Raw genomic sequence first — 21,281 nt, 5'->3', positions numbered from 1 at the left:
ATACTACATTCAAACAAACAGGATGCCAGCATTCAGGTTTTATTTTAACCAGTCGCTCTCGGTTACCGAGTTTCTCCATACAAAACAAATACAGGGCATTCTAATTTGCCTAATTTGGGCATTGCTGGTTGGAAGTGGAAATATCCAGTTATGTTTGAGGCTAGTACAGGTTGATTCATGTGTGAAACAAAAGTTGCTCAGCTAGGACTTGAAACTCCTAGCTTTCTCTATTAGGCAACAGTGCCTACGGAACTAAACAGTTTGCAAGAGAAAATAAAATACCTTTTACTGTTGAACATTTCCATCGCTAGGATTTTGCAACTGTAAAAAGAAACGTTTTGACTAATGCTTGCACCCACAGCAGTTCCTAATGTACTTAAAATGTAACTGATTGACTAACAAATACACAGGTAGATTTAAAAAAAACAAAAAAAACAAAATGCCTTAAAACACTTTTTAAAATAGCCTTTATTAATGAAATGCAATCTATAAAGCATTAATACATTCCAATTACATAAACTGTATATGACACAATGATTTTACAAAAATACAACAGATTTCTTATTAAGAAAACACATGTGTCAACAGCTGCTACCCCATTATTTCTAGGTTTTTAGTTTACTGGATATATTAAAGAAATCATACCTTACAGTACATGACCCTACACGTTAACCTCTTCCAATGCAATAGAACAGGGGTACTGATTTCACGCTTGGTTATTTAACAAAATAAATCTCCAGGTGTAAGTGAATATTGATCCTTGAAAATAAATCCAGCAATTTGGTGAAAACAGAGATAAAAGATATTGCATTTTCTGAAGGTATCACTATTTATTTCCATTGCAGGAATACATCAAAGTTAAAATCACTGAAGGACAGTATGTTTAAAAATATTAAGAGATAACTCACTATTTAGTTATACACCACAGTAAAGTTATTAGCAACATTAAATAAGCTTCAACCATGAACTTGCCAAAGCATAACACCTACAAAGCTGTTTAAATAATCATAATAATAAAAAATAATAATTATACAATTTCTTTGCAATAACACAAATAAAAGGCTACTAATAGATATACAGTGCATGCCAACACATTTTAAAAGTTTTAAAAACTTTTAGCTGTGTTTTATTTTAACAAAGCATGTCTCAAATAATTAAATTCTATCACCTCCCATTATCCTGTTAAAAGCAAACCGGCAGGATGTAAAGTCCACTGATCACCAATGACAGCTGGAATTCCCATTACTGCTACAGAAAATGTTTTATAGCAATAACTTAAACAGTTAGGACTTAAGTTTTAACTGCAGGGCCGTTCAAGTGTACAAGGAGAGAACAGTCTTCCGAGCATATAAAACTTGAGATGGAGTCAAGGTTCTCATATTAGCAGTGGAGACGGTTTTATTCAAGTACACTCGATCTGTCCTCTAGTTACAGCTATTATATCACAAGTCATTTTTTTTTTTTTTTTTAAGCTCATGTGCCGTCAGAGCCTGACTTTATCAGAACCAGTCATTCCCCGGCAGGCTTTCCAAGCTGTGAATGGTACGCTTTGTGACGTTTCCTTATCCAAATTATACCGTGGCTATTTATCACAGGATAACAGAATTTGGAATTTCAAAGGTCAAGAGAAATTCTAGGTAACCAGTAAACTGCCACCCTGAAAGGTATGGTCCCTTAAAGACAAGCTACAATACTACAGCACAATATAATCTGGAGGTGTCCAACTTTCAGCACACTTGTATATATTTTATATATCCTCCTGTAAGTTACAGCAAATGGACATTATATTATGACAAAGGAATTAATAGGAAAAGGGGAGGTGATGGCAACATACTTCATGTCAACCTCCTAGCCATTTTAAATGATCTACGAGTAAGTGCCACCCTGGCATCTATCTCAACTGAACAGCTGTTCCTGTTAAGAGATTGTTATACGTAAAAAACAGATGACTACTACAATTAAAATGGTTGTATATTATGTTACAATACTGTAAAGTATATTTGATTTTTGCCTACTACAGGTAATGCTTGTACTACTGCCTTTACCTTTGTTTATAAAAATTAAGTTCTTTTTTTCCCCTCATTAAAACATCTCAAACCTGAAATAGACTGCATTAGGTCTGCTGCAACAGCAGTTATATGATGCCATTAAGACTGAGCATATCCCAGTTCCAGTTTGTTGTAATGATTAATAAAACCTGTACTAAAACTAACCACCTAGGACCAGAAAACATATTCTCTGGTGGAATGTATCTAGGCTAACATAAAAGTGACCATGAGTAAAGAGCAAGTAGCATTTTAAAAAGAAAGAAATACCAAACCAATACACAGCACAGTAAAAAAAAAAAAATATCGGTGTACAGTACAGAGAAGATTTCAAGCACCCCCTTCACATTTCCCCAAGCCAATCAAAATACCTCCAAAACAATACAGCCCGGTTCTTGGTTTGTAAACACTCAGTGTCATTAGGTAAACTTTACTCTCCGTTACATTCACAGTGTTGCTTTGGTCCAAAGAACCTCACAGATATATTCCACAACCTTGACTTTGTACCCATTGCACAACCATTCATACTTGACCCTGCACCCCCACAACAAATGCACCCCCCTGTGTAACTGTTGCACTTCTTGGTCACTTTTGTTATTCACACCCCCAGCCTCCTCTTCTGCTCAAAGTAAGCATCAAATCTTGCCAATGCATATTCCTGCAAAAACAATAGCAATGATTATTATTCACAGTTAAGCTTTATTTTTTTTAAATTTAAATTTAAAATAAGCACATTAGAGCTTAAAGGCTGAAGGGTTAAACTTCAATAGAATTCATGTCTGATTGCAACATTTTGCAATTGCCTTCAGCATGTTCTACTGTATCAGAGACCAGTTGATTTACCTTCCCCTGTTGTTAACTTTAATTGCTGTTTTTTACCGATCAGGATTAGCACTTTCAATATCTGTGCTGAAAAGACTGAACTTACCATGTATCCAAACTCGATGGAGGAGATTCTGGCTTGTATGATGGACCATAGACCCCAGAAGAAATGGGATGCCAGGGCAAACCTGAAAAACAAAGAAATTTATCAAATTTAAATGGTTCAGTGGCTTTGGCAAGTTGAAGTTTTAAAATGATACAATAATGTTCCATACATATAAATAAATTCCTGAATACAAAAGCTTAAAAAAAGGTCAACTGTACTCGGAACTTGGAAATCCAAATAAGGTCCATCCCAACCCCCAAAAAGTCTTAGTAAGTCCCTGTAAGTTTATAAAACCAAAATCATGAACTGGAAGGTTTACCTGTTCACTTCCACCAGCATTTCTTCTTGTAGCTTGGTTTGGTCTTCATTACTTAAATTCTCAAATCTGCTGTCAGACTCAGCCAGGTAGCTAGCGATAAAGTGAAGCTGTAAAATAATGTTAGAAATGCTCATTAAAATGTTTTTTTTTTTTTTTTAAATGCACTATAAAAGCAATCTAAAAAGTGAACAGGCATCTTAAAAAACATTCTTTTTACATTCTAACTGAAGCTTGTATTTATTACAACTGGGACATAGTGAAAGTCCAGGATATCACTTTATTAGATTCCATTCAGTTTCAACATACCTGCTGAGTTTTGGTTGGGTAATTCTTGAAGTTGGCTTTGAAGAATGGAAACTTGTCATAGGTGTAATCATACATCCATTCACAGAAATGGTTTCCGATATCAAACCCCCTGAAAAAAATGCAAAATGCCAATAGATTATAGTATACATCAATATTATTTCCATTAGTTTTTCTTAAGCGTTCCCTAATTCTTGAAAAGCCGGTATTTCAACTACAAGCCCAGTAGCGAAACACAGCTAACTATAGTAAAGATTTGAAAGCACCACGATTAAGCACTGGTAAACTGCAAAGTACCTTATTCTGTCATGGTTAACAATCTAAATCACAGTAATAAACTCCACTCTGTTAAGTTTAACAAGCAAAACTCATTTTTGACAATCCAGACACCAAACAGTTCAATAAGGTTTGTTTCTGTAACAGGGCCCGCTTCGTTAAACTTTGGTAAAAAAAAATGTGTAAGACAAAACTGCAAGGGTCATCATTTTTGGAGTTCCACATATCAGGAATTGCTTACACTGTACTTTGTAGTATTCTATTTTACGGTTTTAAATGTCAGCAAAAGATCACCCCATTTTACGTTCTCACAACACAGAGCTGCTTAAGCAATAAGGGAATTATTTACAATAACACATAGTCATCACATGATCTTTTAAATACGTCCCAGAATCCTTCTCTTATCTGTACACCAATCATCTCTCATACTTTGCCCCAGAGAAGCTTGGTTGGGAGTTCTACTTTTACATTGATTGGTGGTACCAGAAAATAATGTTGTATTATAAAAGGCTCTTCTAAATGAAATACACATTTTTATAACCCCTAAGATATTTTATTCTTTCAGTCATAAGCAACCTTACAGAAAAAAGTACAGTAGAAAAATAATTAATACAAAAGTGTTAATACACATATTAGTATGATGCTAGATTACTTTACTGGTCTGCAGCTGAGTGGAGTTATCTATCCGAGACCTGCAGTGTTGAAATAGTTCATATACATTCAATACCACATACATTCTTTGAACTTCCATTTTGGGACAACAGCATTTCCAGAAATGCATACATACTTGTACATGTTTGTCATTTACTGGTGAAATGAAGCTTTTAATGTATTTTTAACAAGCAATGTAGTTAACTATATCTGACTGATCAATGATGCTGGTGATACACAATCCATTCAAAGGAGAGTGTAGCCGCAAATCCACAAAGCATGTCTAATAAAAACTTCAAGATTCAGTAGGCTTTAACAGCTAGTCTGAAGCAACATATTCACCTGGGCAAATCTTGCTAAAGTACTGTATGGCATTTATAGTGGAACTTTAATGTGACATTTGATTTGATTACTGTATTGAAATATGAATCCTAAACATTTAAAGAATGCTGGCATTGGCATCGTCTTCATGTCAGATGCTTCCGTTCCGTCTATTTATTTACCTGTAGTTGTAACTGCTGTATTCAAAGTCGATGAACATGAGCTTCTGTTTGTCCAAATTCTCCCTGCCTTGCAACAGCAAGATGTTACCTTTAGGGGGAAAAAAAAAATGCAGAATTAACCTATTGTATAATTATATTGTCCCAGGTATTTGTTCTCTGTCAAACCTAAACAGAATCTGCTTTTCAGAACCAAAGACTCTGGCAAAAACACCTCAAACTATCCCCTGCGAACCCCGCTCATTTACTAATAGATGGGATCCAAATGAGGGTGGATCTTAATACTACTGTCAGAAAAATTATTAACCTAATTTTCTAAATAACGAAATAGCCAAGTCAAAATCTTTCACTAGTTAAAGCAGATGTCGTCAGCATTACAAGCACATGTTTACATTTTAACCCTTTAAGGACCGGGATCGTGTTAACACGATCATACTGAAATGAGCTTCTAGGACCGTGATCGTGTAAACACGATAAAAGCAGCACTTCGTTTTGATGACTTATAGGGCCACCGTACTTTCCAGTACAGGCTTGAAACACACATTAATGGATAGGGAAGGGACTGACGTTCACTTCCTGATAGTTTTTTTTTGTGTGATGTCACTGAGAGGGGCATTTAGTGCCTAAAGGGCGGAGACAGTTTATTGGTGCCCGGCAGAGACAAAAGCAGAAAGGAACATCACAGGAACTTTTTAGAGTGAATAAAAAAAAGTAAACACTGTACATCTGATGTATTTTACATATAATTATATTAAAACATTTATTCTGTCTCATGTGTTTTAATATATATTATTTTACAACATTTATAAATATCAAGAAACAAGTTGACATAAGCATATATTATTTCATGAACTAAACGTACCAGGTATGTTTTTTTTTCCTTATTACTGATAATAATGAAATGAGTAACTTATTTTATTTATAAATATTTATTTTGAGAAAATAAATTATTGTTTATAAAGTCCCTGAGAATAAACGTGTATTGTGTCACTGCAATCACTCAACTCAATCAACAATGTTTTGTAATTTGCCCAAACATCAATATTTTTCAACAAAACTTTCAGGAAGTATTGTAAGGTCACTCAGGTCATAGAATAACATGTTTTTATACATGTATCTCTATGCAGAATACATAATAAAAATTACAAAAAAACCAAATAAATACATAAATACATAAATAAATAAATAAATAAATAAATAAATAAATAAATAAAAACCTGAAATATTGTGTTGAAAAAAAAAGTGAAAAGTTTGTATGGTTTCTGAAGTACTTTATAATGTTCCTCAGTGTGTTTTGAAAAAAAAAAGGACACCACTTGCAAGATGCTATTGTAAAAAATAGATTTTTAGTGAATTTTTATAGGGAGAGAGTCAACTACAGCGCCTGGTCCTGAAAGGGTTAAAAAGGACCCAAAGTTCACCACCTTGTCACCAGTGCCTTTCCTCGTACTACCTTTCTCTTCAGTGCTCAAATATAAAACAAATTTGTAATTAAACAATTTAAAACGTTCTTTTAAAGCAGCCTTACCTTCCTGGCAGTCATTGTGACAGAAAACCACAGGGGAAGGTGTGGATTCAAGCAAAGTGCTACAGAAAGAAAAAAAAAAGGAATGGAAACTAAAAGTGACCCCCAATACACCATAAATAAACATCAGCTGACACAAAGTTGTTTACAAGGAAACTAACTTGTGATCCAATTATTTTGATTCTAACTTACATAACATTTCTTTGTGATATGGTACAGAAAGATGCATTCCAATAGTAAAATATTACAAATTATAATGACATGTATACGGTTTCAAAGATAACTGCTGACCAATAAAATAATCCAGTAATAATCCATAAATATTTTAAATATATTAAGGCTTTTTTTCTTCATTTGCTAATTGTATTGCACTTCAATAGAGGCCCAGCATTTGCCTGACAAAGGATTCTATTGAATTGGGTCCAGAGGAAAGCTGCCCAACATATGACTGTCAAGACTCAAACCATTAATCCCAATTGGCACTCCTATTATTTAAAACTACTGAAACGTTAATAAAAGCGAAAATAACAAAAAACAAAATGACTATTGGCTTACATTAGGTTTTCCATTTCCAGTGGCAAATTGTAGTTTATCAGTCTGGCAAATGTTCTTATGTCAGATTCTCTGGTGAAGCTTATTCTCACGACTTGGTTTAAATACCTGCCATTGATAAGAACACAAGAATGTAAATAAAAAGGATCGGTCTCGGCTCAAACAAATATCTGGGCAGGTATGAGGAACCTGCTATACAAATATTGTTCCTTCCACCAAGATTCAGCTTAAGCAAGGAATAAAGCAGGCCGAGATATACAGTCTGTATATTACAGGCATGATGAACCTACTTCTCCATCGTCCCAAACAGCCACTTTGGTTCCTTGTTAAATGGCATCCTCATTCCATGGAATCTGGCCATTTTCTCAGCTATCTCTGCAGACAATTCAGGTAAGCCCAACTCATCTGTATCTAACCTCCGGCTCTGCAATGAAAAGAATACAAATGATCAGACACGCAGCTGTATTAGTGGATATATCCATGACTTTAACCTGTTGGCCAACTCGACAGTTTATTGACAACAGAAAGTATAGGACCTTAAATCTCATCTAATTATCATTAGACCAAGGTGTAGGCACAGTAGATTACTGTGGAAGACTAAAAATAATCAGAAACACGCTAGCTTATTTTATAGGAAGGGTTTTGAACCGCATCTGCTTTATCTATTAAATCTAGTTTGTGCCAAATATTTCTTAAAATATACACACTATATATAATAAACTTATACTTCTTCAAAAAAAAAAAAATCAGTGAATCGTTCAGAAGCCAAAGAACATACAATAAACACGAAAACCCCTGTCCTTTCACCACTCTGTCAGTAAACAACACTTTGTTACTTTGTACCAAGTGCAAAGGCAAACTTCTGAAATTATTTGTTTAACTACCAAAAGACAACCTTTGTACTTCACATTATTGCAGTTGTTTGCATGTGTGTGTGTAACTGATAGGTCTTCAAATCACATAGGGGCTATACTGTTCTGAAATTTTTAAGAAATACATATTCTTTAGTCATATATACAGCATGTAGTTCTCTTCATTTGTCATTCAGGGTAATATACAGTGCAGTGGAGCTCTGTCAATGTTTAGCAGAGGTGTTGTAAAAATCAGGAGACTGGAACTGTTTTCGACTTTGTCATGTGAAAGACAGGGAGAGGCAGAGAGCTCATGTTGCAAGAGGTTCACTCCCATCGCCCATGCTAGAGCAGGGGATACCTTTGTATGCATGCTCTGTAAGAACAAGAGGCAAGCAAAAGCTGCTTTAACCTTCTCTGTGTCTTCCAGCAGAGCTCAAAAGTGAAAAACATACGTGCACAGATGCAACACCTCCCTTCATCAATCTGAGCAACATATTTAGACACTACACCTTTGGGTACTGATCATTCCCCTTGGTGCAGTAGACTAGCCACACTGGGAATGATTACTGGAGAGCCAGTGTGTTCATATTGAGGCCATGTTTCCATAGTGGCGTCCCTCACCCTCGTATCCAGTGCGGCTATTGTCTTGCCAAGTCCCAAAGAATATATAGTGTGCTTATCTCCTGTATGGTTATACATTTACAAACCTGCATCCTATCATTGCAGAAGCATACAGTAAATGTATAATGCGTGTGTGGGTGTGCAACATGTTGAACTGGTTTTGCAATTTTCTACTGGAGTCCGTAGTGATCGCTGTATGTGGTTCGTTTTAATGCGGCTTAGGCCTTGCACAAATAATTAATTAATTATTTTGAAAATTAACATTCATTCATTCATTAACTAATAAACATAGTGCACTGCCAAACAGTCTGACAATTATTAGTGCTCTAAATTACAGAAATATAAAACATCAACAGAGACAGTGAGCCAAGGAACTATCAGACATTTACTGTAGTTCCCACCCCCTCCCCCGCCTCCAACCTCTCTGCTTACACAGTAACCAGTTCAATGACTGAAGCACAACAACTTCCAGTATAACTCACTCTTCTGAAAGGGACTGGACAGTTACTTACAGGAATGAACTGCTCCAGTCGGCCCTGGGGAAAGATCCCATACAGCTTTGGGCCCAGTGCCCTCTCCGCCAGGATAGCAAACATGACACTCTCCAGAACCATGGCTTCAGCTCCCTGCAAAAGAGCGCGAACATTGCCAATAAATAACAGACTGAACACAGTACCCCCCAAGTTTAACCCCTTCACCCCTGGAATCCTCAGTTCCTGATATCTCATCCAATGTCCCCTCACTGATTCAGGAATCATCTGTTTTCAAAACCAAGTAAGTGCAAAAAAATTACATTATTGGGGGAAGGAAGGAAAAGCAACCCACTTTTTAGCTAACTGTCTGAGTGACAGTTGACAAATGTATCTATAAGAGAGAAAAGAATGCATTTACTTGGTTAATCATTTCCACATGCTTTACTGGACCAAACTTTTGGTTTAAAAAAAAAAAAAAAGGATTATTCTGAAAAAAGGACCTTGTGTCCAATATATAGGGTCTTCTTGAATCCAAGCTCTGTGGAATACATGTTGTACAGTATACATTATGAAGGGAGGGGACATAGCAATATATGAACCTTACACACGATTTGTTCTGTTAATGAGGGGTTTTGGATAATTGAGTCTTTGCTTTATATGCTTATATTGTGCTGGGCAAAGAATATGTCACCAAGGAAACATTTTTTAAAAAGGGGAACACAATGGTAGCCCACTGAAGTTGTATGTTTATGGTGGCTACTCTGTGAACCAAAACCACTGGATGAGAGAGTAAGAAGACAGCCAACAGGTGCTTCCCACTGGTTCTTTACAGTAAGTCCTTGCCTCAACGGAAACAAAGGCATCCTGGCATGGAGAACTCGACAATTTAAATCCCCCTTTGAGAATTACAGAAACATTTTGAAAATGTTTATTATTATAATTAGCGTAGGCTCAGTTTTTGCTATTTATTTTAACAAATCTCTTTGAGCAGGGAATGTTAATCTCCAACTCCACAAGTGCTGACAGGACCAACACAAGACCCAAATCTCCTAAACTCATTAGGTATATTAGCATAATCCTTCTAGCCATATCGTCATATTGCTTTTCTGTATTGTCACATACATATTTAAGATAACATACTCTGAGTACTGTATTTTTGTCCTTTTAAATCTTCCATGTATGCCAATGGCAATTAACAGTGGCTCTAGTCTCAGCCATCATTACTGTACAAACCAATTTTCAGAGGTTAAAATTGAAGTAAAATGTCCAGACCATTTCTTAATGGCCAATAATATGTGTAAGGGGTCTGAGTGGAGCATAATGAATTACAAATTCCCCAACACTTCTGATTTGTTTAAACTATATTGAGGGTCTTCTTAAATTATATTGCTTTCCCCGATTTAGATTTTTTTTTTCCCCCACCAATAAAAGACTCAAAAGCACATAGAACATTAGAACTAAAATTTAAAAAAATCTGTTGGACATGCTATTTAAAGAGATGTAGCTGGTTCCCACTACCCTGATCAACTGATTTAAACAAATACTAAATACTACCACGGTTTAGTTCAATAAAACAGGTCTCTTTTGTACAACTGCTATGCAAACCAAACATCTAACAGCATGCAAAAAGTGCATTTCTTGGTAAAAACAGGCAACACATTAGGGTCCAATTATTATGATTTAAGAGATGGATGCATTAGGATGAACTGAAGAGAATGCAGTGTCTTTGTAATGTATTTGTTTCTGGTTGCAAAACCTCTCTAGTTTTGACACCCTCATCCACTCATGTCTAGAAATAGATTCATGTTTTTTGCGTCGAATTGCACAATACATGAATTACCAAGTTCTGAGTGGATGACCAAAGGTCACTTCCTACAGGACAACGCAACACAATAAAACTCATTCATCAACAAATATTACCATGCACAGAGATGGCAAGGAAGCAAACCGCCAGAAAACAAACAAACAAACAGTCTCCTCTACTTAATGTGCTGAATAAAAAAATCTCAGATAAACAAGTGCTGTCTAATTCTATTTTTAGTAGTGCGTACCTGGCTTTAATCCCACTTACATCTGTAGGTGTATTTGATTACCTTATGAAACAGGACTGTTTTTGTTGAAAGCTGTGAGGAATTACCATGTAATACTGCATTTTAATGTACTCCACTCCAACACAATAAGCCAAAGTCATGACAGCCAGATCTATTTCAAGCAGAGCTAGGACCAAATACTGCCTTAAGATGTACAATTACAGATCCCAAAAGATAAAAAATATACAATGTTATTGCGCTGATTTAAAATGGAAGGGCTACACAATCCCTGATTGTTATGCATTCTCTAGCTTGATTTCTCAATTTTCCATGGGGTCGTTTGTATGCCACTTTACACAATCAGTACTGTGTATATACAGTACACTGCTTCCATTGTACCGCTACTTCACTTGAAGTACGAGCATTTGAATACAGATCAACAATCTTTTCTGACTGTTCTCATTAGCTTACCGCTTCTAAGCACTGCACAAGTCTTTATTTACAAGCTAAAACATTAAATCTTTTTTTCTTTCTTTAAATAAAAAATAAAACAACTCACCATACACTGGCATGTGTTAATAAAAAAAAGTTGAACAAAATATAAAGGAAGGAAAATGTGTATTTCACAAACTTAGTTTCTGCACCTTTTTAGATTTTAATTCAATTATAAATAGACATGATGGTAATTACATATCACACTTCTTAATTAAAAATTTTAAAAAAATAGAAATCTAAAATAAATATTAGCAATTACGTTATACCACATTTTTAAAAAGTAGTACATTACAAATCAATAAATTACACCAAATACTTTGTAGAATACCCCCCCCCAATTCAGTACTATACTTCATGGGACAAACATGAACAATAACTCCTTGTGTTTCCCGTAACCTTCTTCAGCAGCTAACCCTTGGCTGACCCTCATCATGGGCCATCTGTTTTCTTCACACTATTTTGATTAAGCCACTTTTCTTATCTGCTTTACCAGGCTGCCCATATAACCTTGAAACTTGTTTGGTAAGTGCTGCTTCACAATACTCCTAAGAGCTGTACATGGTATTTATGTGAAGATGCAGCACTGCTTGCTAAAAGACAAGTGTGGACAATCTGTCAATAATCTGTATTTGTAAATCAAACATGGTTCATTACCAGACACTGTTTATTTACAAGACCTGTACTGAAGTTCTCAGACTTAAGACAGAAGGTAGGATACATATATTTAGTATGGAATTGGTTACCAAGCCACATTGTCGATGCTGAATCACTGGAATCCTTTAAGATTGCATCATGGCCCAGTCTCCTCTCGTTCAAAAATTCTCTTATGTTACTGTTTAGTGGGATTTCCCAAAGGTGTCTAAGATTTTAAGCTGATTCCTGAAAGAATCCTGTTTACCACTAAATCAGGAAATAGGGATAGCATCTCACACTCTTCAGTATGTATTAAAATGACAATAATCGAAATGCATTACTGCTATTATCACTGCTTTTATTATTCTTGACGAACAACTAAGGGATTAATGTCTTTCTGCCTTATTTTAGCAGTAGCTATATACAACATGTTGAGTATGTGCTATGGTGTCACCTAATTTCTTTGCTGCTATAAATCACAGGCTACATTTTCCAGCAGCTTCTGGAACTTCCCACAATCACTGTGTCTACCACGAGTCAAGTGATTATGCAACACTTATAAGGATAATCATTCCAATCATCTCTTTCCATGAAAAGAGTACTGTGGTGCATTCTAGTTTAAGATTTGCTAGACTAATCTTATTAGCCTCCTTTCCACGTTATTGTTTTACATTGATGTGTGTATTTTGGACATTATGAAAGATGTTAGGGGACTTCTGAAAAAAAGCAAGTCCTGTGCTCCTTGTTATCTCTCTTTGAGAATTAATGAAATTCCAAAGATTAGTTACAGCCCTTCTAAGTATCCTTCAGGCTTTGTAGAATGTGTGTTTCTTATTGATGAAACCATTCTTTCACCTCGTTTAAGGACATTAAGCTTTTCTTTTATGCAAGCATTTCCATTCCCATGTTTAAAATAAATGATTGACAGCCTTTTATAGTGCAAATAATGCAAAAACCTAACATTTTATGACATTTAGAACAATTATATTACATACAGAAAACGTGTGTGTGTGTGTGTGTGTGTATTCCACACACACACCGAAAATACCTAAAAGCAAAGAACAAAGCAAAAACAGCTGCTTCGGCCTTTGAGTAAAGCAATATACCCACATTGCAAAATGTGCTTTGAGCAAATCCACAGTTCCCGAACAGATTTTAAAGATGCAGCTCAATTTGTGATTAGCAATTAATTGCGGGGTGTTAAAAATGGGCATCAAGTAAAATAGAAACTTTAATAGATTTTTTTTTTTATTGAACGAACATAAAAATCAGTAAATTATACTTATAAGATACATGGCCTCATTTGCAAGGGGGGTCGTGGTAAGCAATTTAGGAGGATAGTGATCTCAAATATTGAACTCCAAGAGAGTTTGAAATAACATTTGTAATGTTCTCAGCTTGTTATTTAGAAATCACTGTTTTTTTTAAGCGAAAGAAAGAAAAAATGTTTCTTAAACATTTAATATTCTCAAATCACAGGAATGAGTGAAGTACGACTTTTTAGAAAACAGATTTTGCAGACCCCGATCAGCACCAGACAGTGCCGTGCCTATAAAAGACACAGACTGCTTTTTGACAGCAACAAACCATTTTTAAAAGGTTTTTATTTGAAATGACAACATTTCAAATAAAAAGAAACTGAAACTCTAGCCACTGGGCTAGAGTCTCAATTTAAAACACTGTTAAGATTGTTTAGATAATAACAGTCAGGTAAAATTAAAGTAGTTAAATCACATTAGATACATATAATGAAAACATAATGAGAGCTCATTAAAATGTTTTTAAAAATATCACAATTTAGAAACATATACATCACTGAATTTGTACTTGCTGCTGTGGCATTTACAATTGCACTGAATGCCCTTACGTACAGAAGCATGTCTTTGTTTGACAAAAATGAAGCCTTGCATAGCCCCAAAATCAGCTTCTGCTGCTGTATGAAGTGAAAGTTTGTTTGGGTCCTTCGTCCAAATTAGGAATGAACTATCAGACAACTGAAATTCATTCCGACTGTGAAGGAGCTCCACAGATCCTCCAGCAGACTGAAGAAGCTGTCTCTCGTTTTGAGTTTCGCTCTTTGATATATTGATTTGTTTATTTATTGTAAAAAGAAAAAAAGTACCAGGAAACAGTTTTGAAATCTGGAATTTACCACAAGTTACTATTGTATATGTATATAAAAAAACAAAACAAAAAGTACAAATCACCTGAACCAGGCAAAACTTAATGGGATTCCAGACTTTCAAAGGTTATTTTTGGGGGGATGTTTTTTTTTTTTTTTTTTTTTTTTTTTTTTTTTTTTAATTAAATTAGTTAGTAAAAGACAACACTTAGAGTCAATTAGTCATGCTAAAGAAGAATAGGGAGTATCTGTATAGATGACCAGTACAGTTACTTACTTGAAAATGATTTTCTTTGTTAGCCTGTTTGGATTCCCCTTTATTACAGGACATCTATTAATGAAAGAAAAAGCAAACACTTGCTGTGATTAATGTTTTCTGCCTCATTCCCTTGTCATTTCTTAGAGAGGCCCCTTTGTTTTGCAGCAGGGTTGTAATATTTAAAGATATCTTTCAATTGAAATACCTTGATGACCACAAGGTATTAAAACAGACAAACTCGAAGTACCCACCAAATCCCTACGGTATGAATTCCCTTGCTGTTTTATCAGTGGAGTCTATGTAGAAGGTACAGTAGCAATATGATATATCATGAAATAAGCATAAATAATAACACTGCATTATGATATATATATTACACAGATTCATCTGCAGTCGAGATATTATAGTTTATTCTATTGCATAAATGCATTGGCAAGTCCTGTTTTTTTTTTAATCCTATAAACCTTGTTTAAAGCACTAAATTGTGGTTGTGGATTAAGTGTTCATGAGTAAACAATGGCACGGGCTAGAAACAAGTCCTCTTAAGAGTGAAACACATTGTGTGTTGGTTTTGTGAGACACCACCAAACTCATTTCACATGTGAAATGAGCAAAAAATGTTACAGTAGTGAGTTGACCTGCTGTACCACCTAGCCCTCTTTATGCCAGTATTTAACTATATTCCACATTATGATTCAATAAAGGGTGCACTAAACACCTTAAGAACAGTTTACTGGGGCGACTGCAATAGAACATACAGCAGTGCTCTAAAAGACTTGCTGTATTTCCTTGCTCTCTTGCACTTTTCAATCAATCAAACTTCCAGACATAAGAGGGCACATCTCTTATGTGCGCTCCAGAAATGGAAATTCATTATAAAAACACCTGAATAGCCTCTCTAGACTGGATGTTTAATTGAAACAACGCAGATGCTGTATCTATTCTTTTAACCAGTTCCAAAGTCAGTTGATCCTACTGGTTGATGAATGCTTTTCCTAATCAAGAAACTGAAAAGGTTGACCAAATAGGTTTCTTAACACAAATGCTAGTTTTCGTTTTTCTTTATAACCATGTCTGCATTTAAACAAGACATGACCAGACTACTACTGCATTAAACTTCAGAGCTGATGAGGCAGCTTGCACTTTTATCTCATGATGTCCCTTTTAAACTACACAGCTTCATTATAAGTATGCCAAGAATTCAGTTTATGAAACAGTAAAACATATGTTAGACGTATATATCTGAAAAAAGTGAGTTTTAATTTAAGACGGAAAGCTACCTATGTATTTAAAAGAAGATTAAAGATAATGCTGCAACTTCAGAGATCTCATACTGTACCGTGCATCATGACTGTCACCTGGAAACCAGTGTGCTCTAGGCACGATCGCTTGGAAAGCCTGCGGTAAAGAACACACGCATGTACAGCCATGGTGGTACAATACCCCCAGAACAATCTCAACTCCAAAAGCAGTAAATGATGATTCCCCCCCCCCCCCCCCCCCCCCCCCCCCCCCCCCCCCCCAACCAAATACACTGCCAACGGTTGGATAGCCACTTTATCGTCAGTGAAAAGAACAGTTAATGTTTCTATTTCAAATGACAACTGTTTCTGTGACAGACTACAGTCTCTATTTTCCCCATATACAGCTACTGGTTCAAAACGTTGCATCAGCTAGAATTTTAGGATTGAGACAAAAACTATATGAACATAATTTTGATCTTTTATCTAACATGTAATCAAAGAAACTACAAAATTATATCACAAAAGTCTACAGAAACCCATAATAGTAGTACAGTATTTCATGTGGTTTCAACATGCACAAAATTTTTTAAAAGGTTCCAAGAGTAATTCTTTTGAAACAAAATGGTATGCAAATCAGTGTGTTAACGAAACATTATTCAACGGGTTTCATTTGACTTTATGAAGCAGGATGTGTTAATTCTATAGGGTGATGCAAAACTATTGGTCATAGCTATACAGTAAAATAGGTATAATCGCATCATAAGAAATCTAGTTCCTAATAGATACAAATGTGTCTATTTCATAATTTATATGGCAGGTTTTACAGACCCAGATTACCGCTAATGCTAATCTTGGGATGTTAATTTATTTAAAAGTAGTCCTAGTGCTAATCAAGATCTGTGAAACCAGTTGTTAATGTATAACTGACCTTTGGGTCTATGTTAATGATGTTTTAAGGTGACCGTATTAAGATCTTTATTTAGCCTATAAGCCATTAATGCATATAATGAAAATAAATACTGTAGGTGCCCACAAGCTATTTTATTGCCTTGGACTTTAGTTCTGGATCTGTACATTCTTAAATGGCAATATATGGACATTCTAAGTTCTATAACCCTATTGCCTTTTAAACTAATATATATCAGTTTGTATTAGTAAGACTTTAAGTCTTTTTTTTCTCTTATAAAAGCAGTTTGTTTTCTTAGCATTTGAAATAGCTGCTATTTTTTTCTTTTTCTTTTTTTTTTTTTTTTTTTTTTGATAGGCAAGGTTCTGCTCATTTATAGTAATTACAGCAATGGGTCCAGTACGTTTGAAGGTGAATTACAAGCAGATGAAATAGAGGAACAGCTTCAGCCATTCTTACAATGGCAGGTTTTTATTGCTTAAAGTATAAAGATATGTCAAAATAGTGAGAACTCCACTGGAACCTGAGAAGTTTCATATTAAAAGCCAAGCATAAATGCCCTGTTGCTTTTTTACGTGCCACATCCGCAATGAGCCTCCACAGTTGCACTCAAAACATCAAATAATTTAAGAATATAAAATATATTAAAACAACATATATTTACATGGCTAATAGTTAAAGAGTCATTTAAGTAATTTTAATTTTAAAATATTATTTGTTTTATTTTAAAAAGTAACTGTCACACACAATATTTCCATAACCCATCAAACATGTTACTGTTAGTTATTGATCTCCATGTTTCATTGAAAACTGTTCCTTTTTTGTCTTTGTTATTACTTGCTTATTTAACATGCACAGTATTATTATCCAGTGATTTTTTTGCATATAAAAAAGGTCCATCCTAAACAGTACAATCACTTTGGTTTTCCTGGAATACCTAATCGAGAGACTGGTGATACAAACATCTCTCCACAAAATTTAACAGCACATTTAGTCCATCATTCTATAAAACAATACCATAAAAAAATAGTATTTAAACACATTTAAAGACACAGGTAGAGCAAACTAATAAAATACAGCATTGCAAAAACACTTACCCAAACTTATTACAATTTCACTTTCTCTACAAATTCCATAACAGTAGGTCTTGACTACATTTTGATATCACTTTGAATGCTTGTTACACCGTGGTATTGTGTGTGTGGCAGTACAATTCAACAACGCTTACTCTTCCATTCCCCACCCTGTTAACTGACCTGCAGAATGGCACCATACAAGCGAAGCAGCACATTCCTGGGTTCATCGTCCACACTCTGCAGGGTGTCTGGCAAAGAGCAAAGGAAAAGCTTGTTGCTGAGGCCTCCCCTGCGGCAAATAAAATGTATCAAAACTCATTAAAAACAATGGTAAGAATACAACAAATAAAAGTCATGCAGACAAACATATTGGATAGTATACACAGAATAATATATATTTTTTATTTAGCGTCTTTCACAGTGGACCACCATCACAAAGCGCTTTACAAGCTATGAGACTGGGGTGTGTGAACCGTGCATCAGCTGCAGTGTCACTTACAACAACGTCTCACCTGAAAGACCCGGACCGAAGTTAAGTGACCTGCTCAGGGTCGCACAGTGAGTCAGTGGCTGAGCTGGCATGTGAACCGGGGACCTCCTGGTAAAGCCTGTTTCTTTAACCACTGGACCACACAGCCTCCTATGACAGACATTCAACACCTACCCCACCCATAAAGCCTGGTCAAAATGCAGGATAGTCAACAGGAAGGCAAACCGCATTCTCGCTGCCCACTGACTCAGACGCGTGGTATTGCTTAGTGCAATATTCTTGCAATTTAACAATATAAATTAAGATTGCGAATCTATGAATTACACGCGGGGAAATCACGTATTACTGTACACGCGCAAGTGGGGCTTGCCTATTTTTTCCTAAGCAAGAACTGAGCAAAATTAACAAGTATACATATTACTGTATATTATTAGTTCATTATTCAAACAACAACAACTGGGGGAGTTACTCAGATTATACTATGTGCAGATTTTTTTAATGCTGTAGCCTCTTCAGTTCCAGCTGCAGATACATGATACAGTAATACAGCTACGCCACTGCGGTGAACATATGTACAGCTCCAAAAAAACGTCACTAGTGCAATATGATCTAGTAACAACTCCAACCTTGGCAGAGCCTAGTACAGTACTACTAACCGTATTATGGTGATCTGGAACTCCTCTTCATTCAGAATTCTCCACGCACCATGCAGAAATTCTCTGCACCAGAGATACGCCTTGCGCTTAGTTTGCAGGTCAGGTTCCTCTAATCTAGTATCTTTGTACTGGGCCTGAGTATCTGGCTGTGCGTGGATCTCATTGGCACTGACGAGCAAACCCAAAGACATTGAAGGAGAAGAGGACACTCCGTTAATAAATTTAGTTTTCATGTTCTCAGTGGTTAAACGTAACAGCTAATAATAATAACAATAACAGTAAACCCTTCGAGCACAAGCTTTGATCAAATAAAGCAACGGTGACTGGATATAAAGTAATTGCGAAGAAAAAACGCCTCGTGATAAATATGACAAAAAAAACTATTTAGTTGTTAAGGATTATATTTACGACGGGTAAATTGTCCAATAAGGAAAGTATATCTGTGAAAAAATACGTTCCGCAAAATTACAGACTCCTCTGCATTGGGCACTGAAACTGAATTAGTCGAATAACAAATCTGTTTTGTATAGCTGTCTGCTGACTACATTCTTATTGGTGTTTCACTTTTCAACGTCATTCAGGTCAACGCCTTTGCTTGTCTATGATTGGTAGTTTTTGTTATCTTTGGAATTTACAGTGAATTGAGTAATCCAGGATGAGAATGAAACGAACGTGGAATTTGTAATAGAAACAGATAAAACCTTTAAAAATAAGTGACAATTGTATCCATATTGTGTGCATCTTTATGCATTTTCTTGAAATCAATTATTTTGTATTTGAAACACAGTAAAAGTCACCAGAACCCAGGTGTTATATTACTATTAGTAAAAAAATAAAATAAACGTGAATGAAACATCATAGAACCTATAATACGTATACATTGTATAGTGCACTAAGAATGATATGTAAACCCGAAGTGATTTTGAAAGCTATCGTATTTTTTTTTTTATTTATTTATTTTCGGGGGGGGGGGGGGGGGGGGGGGGGGGGGGGGGGGGGTGCATTGTACTGTTCCAAATCACAATATACAGTACTTTGTTTTCTTAAAGTGAACTTTACGCCCTTGAAATTCTGTTGTAAATGTCACACACAAGTGATTCATCTGCCCCGTTGGAGCAGCGTGAGCAGACTAGCCTTTGCCAAATAGATGACTCGCATTCCGTATACTGTGTGTTGATGTTAACCCTACACGTGATAACGCAGCCCTAATTGAACGTTATTAGATCATCAGTAACTAAGTCTAACTGGAATTGTACATATGAAACCTCAGGCGGGCCACGCACCCACACCCGAAGAAAAATGCGATGGACATATTTTTGCACGATAACTCGACACTTGTTTTGTGAAACTCAAACTTGGAACAAAAAATCAAGTATGTTAGAACGTATTTAAAGGCTAAGACCTCTTTATTTACATACCAGTTGTAGCTCTTTGTTTGCTTAGGGGATAATTTACATATAGTGTACCGCTCTGCATTTCACTAACCCTCATTCCTTGGTTACCCACTGATTATCCCTAAATTGATTATCCACTCTGTGGTGAGCATAACAACAGTGCGGTTTTCACAAATATTATCTAAATTTAACAGACAAACCACACAACCATTGTTATAAACATCATTATGACGAGCACACTGTTCCAATGATTGATCTTTCCTCCCTAAGTGAATAAGTGAAGCTTTGACCTATCAGTATCACATGAAACTGCCAACTCTACATACAGGTTTACAAGTACTGTAATTAAGTTTCAGCTTTACTGTCAGTGGAAATGACTACCAAGCAAGAAAACACCTCAGTGTGCATCCAAAAAAAGGCAACATTGGACAGTCAAAACGTAGATCTATAGTCAATAAAACTGCTGATTTTGTACACATTTCTAGTTTCTAGTTTGATGCCCCTACATGCATGTACTGTTTAATACACAAGCGTCTATTTTTTGTTGAAGTGTCAAGTCCTTAGCACAGATAAGAAATTGAAACTTTCTGGGCTCTGGTTTGAACCAGAAGTATTACAAAAAGGTACATTTGTACAGAATGGAGATATTTCACAGGAAATCTTGGGTAACATCACAGTTATTTCATTTTTGGAATACCTTTACCCTAATGTTTACTTAGCATTTTCCTAATGCTCTAAAATATCAGCAAACTAGTCACAATAGTTTCTTTTTTCTCTCTGATTTTTATTTTTAAATAAATCAACTGGAATTCCAACCAACATATGGCTACTAACAAAGAACACAAACGGTACACCTGGGACAGAATACAGTGTAAAATGGACAAAACCCAGGGGGGAAACATTCAGCAAAAGGTTCAAAAGCTGCAAT

At 35.6% G+C, this 21,281-nt stretch overlaps 1 protein-coding gene across 2 annotated transcripts; it reads right to left on the bottom strand.

Moving 5' to 3' along the window:
• Nucleotides 1-450: 450 nt before the first annotated feature.
• chka (choline kinase alpha) lies at nucleotides 451-19,483 on the bottom strand. Of its 2 annotated transcripts, XM_041218511.1 has the most exons (12): nucleotides 18,960-19,483; nucleotides 17,994-18,102; nucleotides 14,605-14,658; nucleotides 9,087-9,200; nucleotides 7,390-7,523; nucleotides 7,103-7,207; nucleotides 6,551-6,609; nucleotides 5,026-5,113; nucleotides 3,599-3,707; nucleotides 3,293-3,399; nucleotides 2,974-3,055; nucleotides 451-2,703 (listed from the first exon to the last, which is right to left on the bottom strand). In XM_041218511.1, exons 1-12 carry the CDS (start codon nucleotides 19,190-19,192, stop codon nucleotides 2,644-2,646), a joined length of 1,254 nt encoding a protein of 417 aa, XP_041074445.1. In that variant the 5' UTR covers nucleotides 19,193-19,483; the 3' UTR covers nucleotides 451-2,643. The 2 variants fall into 2 exon arrangements, with proteins under 2 accessions (XP_041074445.1, XP_041074446.1); XM_041218512.1 differs by lacking the exon at nucleotides 14,605-14,658.
• Nucleotides 19,484-21,281: the final 1,798 nt, after the last annotated feature.

The sequence above is a fragment of the Polyodon spathula genome, chromosome 19 (genome assembly GCF_017654505.1).
Source record: "Polyodon spathula isolate WHYD16114869_AA chromosome 19, ASM1765450v1, whole genome shotgun sequence".
NCBI classification, from domain to species: domain Eukaryota; kingdom Metazoa; phylum Chordata; class Actinopteri; order Acipenseriformes; family Polyodontidae; genus Polyodon; species Polyodon spathula.
The sequence above is the reverse complement of the archived record's forward strand: the minus strand, read 5'-3'. Positions and strand labels throughout refer to the sequence as shown.

Excerpts from the sequence above, each read along its gene's own strand:
- chka (XM_041218511.1), bottom strand. The coding sequence starts at position 19,192 with ATGAAAACTAAATTTATTAACGGAGTGTCCTCTTCTCCTTCAATGTCT. Across the intron at positions 18,103-18,959 it reads TTCCAGATCACCATAATACG|GGGAGGCCTCAGCAACAAGC; the intron begins GTTAGTAGTACT and ends TATTTGCCGCAG. Across the intron at positions 6,610-7,102 it reads CTGGAAATGGAAAACCTAAT|CACTTTGCTTGAATCCACAC; the intron begins GTAAGCCAATAG and ends TTCTTTCTGTAG.